General features: G+C 29.4%; 1 protein-coding gene across 2 annotated transcripts in view; it reads left to right on the top strand.

Annotated features, from left to right (window-relative positions):
• Positions 1-1803: 1803 nt before the first annotated feature.
• The window catches only part of LOC139512043 (uncharacterized), a 74954-nt gene continuing 66413 nt past the window's right edge, over positions 1804-10344 (top strand). Inside the window, exons 1-3 of one of the 2 annotated variants that reach the window (XM_071299358.1) lie at positions 1804-2023; positions 7336-7411; positions 9816-10145. In XM_071299358.1, the coding sequence (XP_071155459.1) occupies positions 7360-7411; positions 9816-10145 (382 nt within the window). In that variant the 5' untranslated portion in view covers positions 1804-2023; positions 7336-7359. Of the gene's footprint in view, positions 2024-2076; positions 2154-7335; positions 7412-9815; positions 10146-10344 lie in introns of those variants that run through there. The other variant, XM_071299359.1, reaches the window with a different exon arrangement.

Raw genomic sequence — 10344 nt, 5'->3', positions numbered from 1 at the left:
GGTTAAAATACAAAATAATAGCATTTCCCAAATAAAATTATACTTGCACAAACATTCTTTAAAAATATTTTATGTCTTATTAACACTTTCAATACAGATTTTTTTTTTTTTTTTTGGGGGGGGGGGGGGGGCATTTGTATAGGTGGAGATTTATTAAAGAGGCACTAGCTACGACATAAATAAAAAATCTAATATATTATTGTTTTTTTTGCTCAATCAATAATGAAATGCAAATAGTGAAATGATACCTGTATGCATGGTTCACTTGCAAGTGAATAATTCGTTCTCATTGAATCAGTATTCATGTGAACTTCAATTTAACCCCATAGCTTCAGATGGATAACTTACAAATGAATTTTATGTGTTTTAAAGGAAAAGAATGTTAACATTGAAAGTGAAACAAAGGTAAATCATTTGATTGACTGATTCGATCCACAAATAATCATTCTCAAATAATAACAATATGAAAATAATGATAAACATTTATGTTTCATCTATAATATGAAATAAAATAGACCTAGAATAATCTAACAGCACGAGTTTGCTAATTTGTTTTGTCTATCAGCTCATAGATGATAATTTTGTCATGTGACCGTGATGTAATAAGTCATGATTTACTCTGGATTATTCGAATTTTTAGTCTATTAAAAATAACATAAACAATGTGGTGCACATGCATTTCTAATTAAAAAATTAAGATGTAATTTGATTGATTATGGAACATTATTACCCTCTTAGTCTATCATGTCTATCAGATACCGGAATAAAAAGCTTTTTTTTTAAAACTTAACCTAGTAAACATGTTAAACATTATAAGTCATGTTAATATTTGAAGTGGCTTTCTTGTTTATTCCCCCAATATGTTGCTAGAGATTAAAAGTTCAGGATCATACCAATACCTTTATCTGGGACATGTATGTGGGTACTAGTTGCATCATAATTTGTTAAAATTTTAAGCATTAGGAAGAAATTTTAAGATTTTGTAATCTTGCTTAAATTAAATTTAAAGTTTGATTTTTTTTATGTTAGTTTGTCAGGTTATTCAAATGTTTACTGCATATATACCAAACATCTACCACACAAGATTAGTGACTTAAATGTGTACTTTTATTTTATTGTCCTATTATTTGTAAGCATAACTAAAACCTCTACAAGTACTAGATGAGGAGCCTACAATAATTTAGAAAAAAATAGAAGTCTACCAACTGAGGAAGCAAAACTCTCAAGTGATAGTGAAAAGTGCATCAACACATTAGTCATGGTAGAAACAGAGACATATAATACATGTATTATATGTCTCTGGTAGAAATATATAGTTGTTTTCCTTGTCAACATTGAAATGTACTACCATAACCTTGTTTCAGTGACCTTGATACCTAACATATGTATATGGTATATATATAGCAACACCCATGCACAAACAAATTCCATAAGGTATTAATAGAGGGTTCTTTGTGTTCTTTGGGATTTCACCTGAGAAGCATGCATTTCTGGGTTTTCAAATTTACTCATGTACCTCCAATTTTATTTTTGAAAAATAGTTTTAAAAATTCCAACTGAATTGTTTTTAAATTTTGGTTTAATTTTTAAAAAAACATATTCTTAATTACAATTGCAACAATAATGATCAAAAATTTGCAGAAATATCATATGTAATCTAAAAAATTCAATCAAAGTAAATTATTTAATATTTAAAAAAAAAAAAGGAATGCAATGATTGTTATACAGGATATATATTGTTCCAGCTCACAGTAAACAATTGTGATAATAATCATTATTGATGATATATTATATAGCCTCAGAGTACTATGCAAATTTTTATTGACACCTTATCAGCACTTTCAGGTAAAATTGCCTATAACTTAATCTTTTAATGTGTAGGTGCAGGTGATGGTTATTTGGATGTTGAAACCGACCATGCATGACCACAGTGACCAAATAGAGGATATCCTTGATGACAGTTTTCTTAAATATTCTGTTTACCTGAATGGCTGAAGGATTAAAGTAATAAAGTTATTGACAGGTAAAAAATTTATGTTTCGTTTATTGTTTCTGTTACCTGTAGTCTGCAGCTTTCGGAAGGTTGATGATAAAAGTTGATATTTATATATATATATTCCCATTGGATGAAAACATAAAAAAACTTATATCAAGTAAGTAAAAATTTAACTTATAATAAGCCAAAGAGCGAAATACTACTAGTGATTATACTACTATAACAACTGATACAATTAGATGCAGCAAAGGGGGAAAATTTGATTGATGTGCATTACGCTGTTAATTTATATGCATATTTGTCATGTGTATGGTCAACAGTTTGTAAATTGTAGGTAAACATATATATGTTTGACCTAATAGTACAGTAACATGTACGACAAGTATGCAACATTATATATGTTAATAAGTTTTTGCAAACCAAAATACGATTCAAAATTTAATTGCAACTTCCCCTTATGTAGACTAAATTGCTATATTTCTATCCCTTTTACTAGGAAAATATAATACTCTGGCAGGGAATAATATCAGGAGACAGATTGTGTGTTATAACAATACTTTTAATTTCAAGTTAGTGTCTTCACTTTTTCTCTAGAATTTTTTTTTTTTGTATATATGTATAGCGACAGTTTTTTCATGCTTAGCCAGTCTTCACCAAAAACTTTTTCAACTACTAGTCCAAAGACCAATTTTCTTACCAAACAAAGTTTTGCAATAACTTGCTAGTCCGAATGAAATTTTACTAGTCTGGGGCATCGGACTAGTGGCTAATCGTGCAGACTGCTTAGCCTTTACAAAACTGCTCTGTTTTATACATATATAGATTCAATTATAAACCCATACATCATATAAGTTCATTAGCTACTTTATTTAACTTTTTTCCCATGCAATCCACATAAATAAATAAAAAACTGAGACAAATAATAATGAATCTTCAGTTTTTGACATAAGTCAGATATCTATTCACAAATATTATTTAGGCCAAATAAAAAAGTATGTGTGGTTCCAGTTACATCTTTAAAAAAAATAGGGTAGGTATAGGTAGGGATTTTTTTTTATATTGTGTTTTATTTTTACATTGAGTCTATGGGAGCAACATTCTGACTTTAACAGTGCTTAATGAAAAATGGCAAAAAAATCTTTAGTGTAGGCTATTTTAGAGACTAAAAAGTAGTGTAGGTAAGGTAACTGGAACCACACATATATTTTTGTTTGGCCTTAGCTTTTGTTGAAAAAAACTCATCGAAGAAATAGGTTTATTATTTGAAACGTCAGACACAGCTAGCTAGTTGTTTCATCTTCACACAAGTCTCATCAGTGGCCCTCAAACCAAAACTGTTGACAGACCAAATCAAATAGGAAGGTTACGTATTAAAAACTTAAAATTCCAACAAATTGTGCCAAATATGGTTTAAGCAATCTGTGCCTAAGATAGAAAATTTGTTTGTATTTCAAATCAAATTTCAAAACCATTCAATGTAGCTTAAATTAGCTTTTGTATGAAAATAAGCAGACAACTATGAGGTTCTGGATGGGGGGTCTGTTATTCTGTAAACATTTAATTTTAACCCCTTTTTTCTCTAATCTTCAAAAAATTAACCCCTTTTTTCTCTAATCTTCATTTTTTTTTGCCCGTTATTCTCTAATCTTCATATTTTAAGTGCATTATTCTTTAATCATTTGACCCCATCCAAACCCTCAACTATCATCCAGAGACCAATTGTCATGGATTTATACTGTAAATATTAATTAAGAATTGAATGCTTTTTTTTGTAAATTTATTGGGGTGTAAAAGCGTTGACCGAAGTACATTTTGTATGAAGCGCGGAAGCGCTTCATACTTAAAATGTGCGCACGGTCAACGCTTTTGCAACCCTATAAAGTTACAAAAAAAAGCATTCAATACTTATAATTACATTTTTACCTATAGGATCATGAAAACACGCCTTTTATCAAGTTTTTATTTTATTAACCTATGCACTTTATTGTGGGACCTCGTGTCATCATGAATGAGAAGTTTTATTGAGTGATACAACTGCTTAAGGAATAACACATGATGTGCAGTTAGCCAATCAGAATAACGTATTGTAATGAAACATACATCTAATGTAATTATTTTGCTATATAAATATAGATATATGAAGATGTGGTATATAAATATGTCTATTTCAGGGTCACTGTCATTAACTGTTTTATCCTGTCATTTAGAGTCATAAAACATATTAATTTAGATGAAGATGTACTTTATACATGTATTAATAGGCATGCCCTTTTAGTCTGTGGTAAAAATAGGTTATATTTTCTTCTTCAGTTGTATGTATGAAACATCTTTTAAAAGTTTACATATACATTTGTGTAATTTTTGATATCATTTATTTTTGCTCTTTATAAAATACCAAATTTTGAAAATACATGACAGTTTTTTTTATTGGTAAAAACATTCTTCCTTGAAGCAGAGTTTGAGAAATCTTTTTTTCCCTGGTGGTCCTTGAAGAAAATCTCCTGGTCTTCAGTATTAATTCTATTGAAAAATGCTAAAATTGTGTCAGTCCTATTCAAAATTTTGGTGGTAAAATCCTGAGGACTGACACTTTTCGCGAACTCTGTTGAAGTGATAGTTAAACTTGAAGTTTACCTATTTGCATGTAGAATGGTGACATTACATTTGTAACTTTGATATTTTGAAATATTTTTTTATAAACTAGCTAGCATTTAGACATGGAATTATAATGAAACACATTTATAATGAAAGATAATGACATATTTTTAATCAGCTTATAATTGATAAATAATTGACCATGTTAAAGATCATTAGTCAATATATATGCTTCAGGGGTACATGTGTTTGATACACTGAGGTACGTTCTGTGGCCAGGTTAAGAAATTTGTCAGTCATATTATTACACATAATTATGCCAATTATATAATTAATCAGGAACAAGATGTATAATTGCACTCGATTTAATTTTATCGATTGAAAAATATACTGATCGATTCTCAGATTCTCTGGTTTTGCAGTAAACATGGTAAATAAATGTAAAGCTAGAATAGTGCATTGATGGCCGATTTCTATTGATTTTTTGTGTTTTATTTAAGCCACTTGTAGCACTATTGGATATTTCAATATGAGTGGACAGTTTTTATAGGTTGATGAAGCCAGAGAGAACCATTACTTTTAGCAGGAAAACTGCCAATCCTCATAATTTGATTCAAAAAGTTGTAAGACTTTTGCTGTACATAACTCTAAGAACACCAAACTTTCTTCATTCTTTTACAGAACACTATTCTAGATATCATATTAGTTGCCTTATAAGCACCTAAAAGCCCTTTTGTTGCCTGTAACATGTGTGTTTAAAATTTATTAAAGAGAACAGTTTTACTGGCAGATCAGATTTTTTATTGTGAGATTATTATATTTCTTACTATGCATCTTAATTTTTGCTAAAAGTAGATATTCAACAATTTTCTAGGTCTAAACAAATAAAAGATCTATTATTGACTCCATAAAGGGTGTCTAAATAATAGCAACAAAATGAAAGAAGTCCTGTCTACTTAAATGCATTTAACTAAAATATATATATATATATATAAATGTACATGTGCTACAGGCAAATTTGGTACAGTTCAGTTCTTTGAAGTTTTGTTATGAATGTAACTGATGATATGAGAAATATTAACACATTATCAAACAAATGTATTTGCATGTACTTGTGTATTTTTCTGATCGTCATTTTACTGAATTTTTAATATAGATCGAGGCAAATGGTTTATCAGTATATATGTTAAAGCCAGTGAAAGTGAAATGAATAAAAGGACGATGTTGAAAATATGAAGTTAATGAGACAGTAACCCAACAACATTAAAAAAAAAAGAAGACTTTTTTTAGTTTAACATATTTGGTTGTCAACAGTTTACTCAAAGTTTTAAAAAACTCCATGTAGAAGTAGAGGATCAGGCGCGGATCCAGAGGGGGGGTTCTGGGGTTTGGAACCCCCCCTTTTTTTTGGACGATCAATGCATTTGAATGGGGACATGTAATTGGAACCCCCCTTTGTCCTGGGTTAGGAACCCCCCCTTTTTAAAATGGCTGGATCCGCCCCTGAGGATGTATTAACTCCCTTTCAATGAAATATTATTTTTCTGTAAAATTTGCACAGAAAAGTTTTGTAATACCATGCATGCAACCCTGGCATTTGTTTATTTTAACTATTGCAGCCTATAACACCTAATTCCATATCTCATGCACCAAAGATCCATCATCAACACAAAACTCCTAAAATAACAAAACAAAAAAATTATTTAGAAGTAACAATTTTCATATACATGTATGATACCAATGATGATGTGAAGAAAAAACTGAACAAACAAAAATTAAAAAATCTTTTTGAGTAAAATTCATCTGTAAAAACACTTAAAAGAAATGAATTTAGACAAACAACAGGCTTTGTTTTCAACATATTTCACAAAATGTGAAGAAAGTTTATATATCCAGTAATATTTAGTGAAATTATCTCCCCTTGAAATATTTGATTAATGTAGAAATCAGTTTAGTTAAGATTCCGTCTTATGTTTAAAATAAATTAAAAATGAAACAAATTAAGATGATTTTAAAATGTACTTCAAGAAAAAAGATAAATCATACACATTTAGTGATGATATATATATAATAAGCATGAGATTAGGCTGATAGTATTTATAATACTAATGCTTTTACAAGTATCAACACAATTAATCAGATCTTTAAATCTAATGATAAATTATTTACACATCATTAATAAATCTGATAATATATTAAATTTTATTGTCTATTTAGTTTAAGTTCTTATACGTCAAGCTAGATTAGTTTTATATATATAATGCCTGTTTTTTATTGTCAAGGGAGGGGGGCGGGGGGGTTCCAACTTTATGTCCCCATTCAAATGCATTGATTGTCTAAAAAAATTAGGGAGGGGTTCCAACCCCTGGAACCCTCTCCCTGTATGTAGTCAAAATCACTGAATGAGTTTATCTGAAGAAAGAAGAAATCAAAGTCTACTTAGAATGTAAAAATTGATTCATTTTAGACATTTGATGATATGGTTCAAGCTATGCATAACAAGCTTCTCGATATTTTTGCATATTTTTTTGGCAAAAATTTAACAGTTATTTTAAGGATCAGTAAAAGAAATTACGGTGTAGAAAATGAATATAATTACATGTATGTAGATGTATTTATATCAGGGAAATATTAGGTTCTTATTGAAAAATGTCAATTTGGATAAATCATGGTTTGTAATAATTTGTGTGACTGTTAATAAAATTGTTTCAATATTTTTATACGACCGCAATTATATTTTTCAGGCATTTCAATGAACTGAACTAAAAATGATGAGAAAGGTTATTGTTTTGTGTTTAATTCAAGCTGTGCTCGTGAAAGGTAATCCTACAATTAATACTGTTCCCAGGGCTATTGCAAACCAGTTTAAAAATGAAATTATATTGATTTTAGCATAGAAGAATATGTCATGTTTTGAAACAACCTTCATTATAGGTACACTTGAAACTGAAAGTTTGAAAAGTCAAAAAAATAAATGCTTATGTTAGAATCATAATTTTTTTTTTAACAAAAAAGAAAAAAACCTGTCCAAGGTCTACATTGCCTGTTTAGTGTAGAAAATAAGATTATGTATATTTGAATGTATCTATTATTTATAAGAAGACCTTTATTCATTACATACTTTTCAATCAAGAAGTAAATCCATTCAATTAGCTTCTGATCCAAATTTTGTTTATAAAATGAGATGTTATATATATATATATAATAACACAAATTTGATAAGAAAACAAGAAATAAAAAAATATAATTCCTTTATTAGAAGCAAAAGCAAACACTTAATTGCAGAAATTTTTTGTAAATTGAGCCATAATTTAATTGCAGAAATTTTTTGTAAATTGAGCCATAATTTACTTAGAACCTTTCATGCATATCTTGATTAGGTATATATATATCTTTAAAAAAAAAAGGATATTGGAACATAGAAGAATAGGTTTATTCATGTAATTTATTAAAAAATTCTCTGATGATCAGAAATGAATATTAAGATATTTTTGTAACATTTTCTACCTTTGAAAAATTGGAAGTAGATCAAAACCACTCAAGGAATACTAAGTTTATTCCATACATTGCACACATTATCTTTGTCCTTGGTGAAACAAGAAAAAAAACAGCTCTCAGTCAAGTTGAATTGTTGTTTATTTATAAGATACTTGTTGCTGGGTGGAAGAATTTTGTATTTTTACATGGATACAATATAAAATAAGTTTAATGCACATTTATCTCTCATTTTAAAATACATAACAAGGTTAAAAGAAAAAATACTATCACGACATTGAGTTAAAGTCATCTGTATTTATAAATGACAATAAATACCATCGTAAAATAGGATTAAGATATAAAGACCTGAATTTAATGTTTGTGTCATTCGACATCTGTATTTATTAGATCGACATCAATACGGAGAAGGAAGAGGTCAGCCCTTGGTGACCTCCCTTTTATAAAAAATAAAATATAAAAAAACCATTTGTACTTCTGATATTGCAAAAATATTGACAGCTTTTCTTTTTAAATTTTTAATAGGTATTTTGGTAATAAAAAGCCTAAAACAAATACCTATGGACATCCAAAAGAAGAAAAGTGAACTATACCGAGTGCCAATAAAAACCCAACCCTTTCATGCATTTTCAGTTTTAAAAAAACCAGATAGAGTAACATGTAGCTTAATGTGTATGGATTGCATTGATAGGATATTTATGTATTTTTATTTAAAAGGGTCATGAGGGCTTGGTTATGATTATTGGGTTTCTATTGGTACTAAGTATATATGATTTCATAGGCGGATCCAGGGGGGGCCCTCCCTTTTGTGGAAAAATTTGGTTGATTATATAGGGAATCATTGAAGCATGATTGGAGCGGGCCCCCCTTAGGAAAAGTTCGGGATCCGCCACTGGATTTTTTTGGGAAATCATGGTTTTGAGAACTTTTATTTATATTAGGTTCATGATCTAAATACACTAGTTGAATCAAATCTAACTTGAGAAATATTTATTCACTGAAAATTTTCTTTTCGGATTACAAAGGGCCTCAGTAACCAAGTGGTTGAACTTCTGTATCACTAGCCTGTCAACACTAAGATAGTGAAGTTGAACCCCCACACGAGGCAACACTAAGATAGTGAGTTCGAACCCCCACATGTTGCTTGCAGTTGCGGTTGACTCCAATCTTTATTGACTAGAATTGTCAGTTTTCTTACCAAAGGTCTGTTTTTCTCTCAGGGTACTCCAGAAATGAGTCCAGCTTCCTCCACCAATAAAAACTGACTGCTAACAAATAGCACAATAGTTTTAAAATTGGCATTAAACACAAATCAATCAAATTCTAATTACAAAATTTGTATATCAGTAATTTAATTTAATTTTAGATAAATTAATATTATGTACATATTTTCATGCTTTTAAGATAGTATATAGTCTTCTTCTATTAGTCTGCAATGGAATGATTCACTCAAATGGGGGGAAAGGGGAGTTAACTCTATCACTCTAGTAAATAATTTATGTATTATTGTTTGCTTAATGTCCAGTGGTAAATGTTTCAGGCATGTTCAAGAAAATAATAAATAAATGGCAATGATAGGTAATTGCTTGAGTTCAGCTTTATCATAGAAGAAAAAAGTTAACTTCTTGCAGAAAATATATTGAAATGGAACAGCCTAAAGAGGATAATATTTTTAAAAATGTGATTAAGATTTTAAAATAATATAGGATTTGTAAATATTTATTTTTAGAGATAACTGGATGTACCAATGCAGAAAAAACTTCTGACGGCACCAAAAACAAAACCTGCTGGACCAATGACCAATGTAGTGATGACCACTTCTGTGTCACACATCTAAGGCTATGTTGTCCTATCTTACAATTACTTAAGCCAGTACTGGCAGTAGAACCTAACATTTTACCAAAGACGGATCCAGAACCAAATAATACATGTAAAAATCCAGAAATAGATACAAACGGCTTGAAAAAAGATTGCAGTAAAACAAACATGACTTGTAGCAAGAACTTATACATCTGTAAGATGGGAACTTGTTGTCCGGTTGAACCTAAATTGATTTCTGGTAGGTCAAATAAAGCTCTTATTAATTTTTTGTTTTTAGAAACTAAAATTGCTTAAAAGACTCAAGACATGTTTGATGTTCCATGTAAAGCAAATCTAAAGACTTGAAATTTTCTAACAGTGTATGATTTCAGAATGTCTTTCTATAAATGTAAGCACCAGGTTTTTCTTTTTGTCAATCCTTCAACTTTAGTCGAAAA

The sequence above is a fragment of the Mytilus edulis genome, chromosome 2 (genome assembly GCF_963676685.1).
Source record: "Mytilus edulis chromosome 2, xbMytEdul2.2, whole genome shotgun sequence".
Lineage (NCBI taxonomy): Eukaryota > Metazoa > Mollusca > Bivalvia > Mytilida > Mytilidae > Mytilus > Mytilus edulis.
Note: the sequence above shows the minus strand (reverse complement) of the source record. Positions and strands in the feature narration are given on the sequence as shown.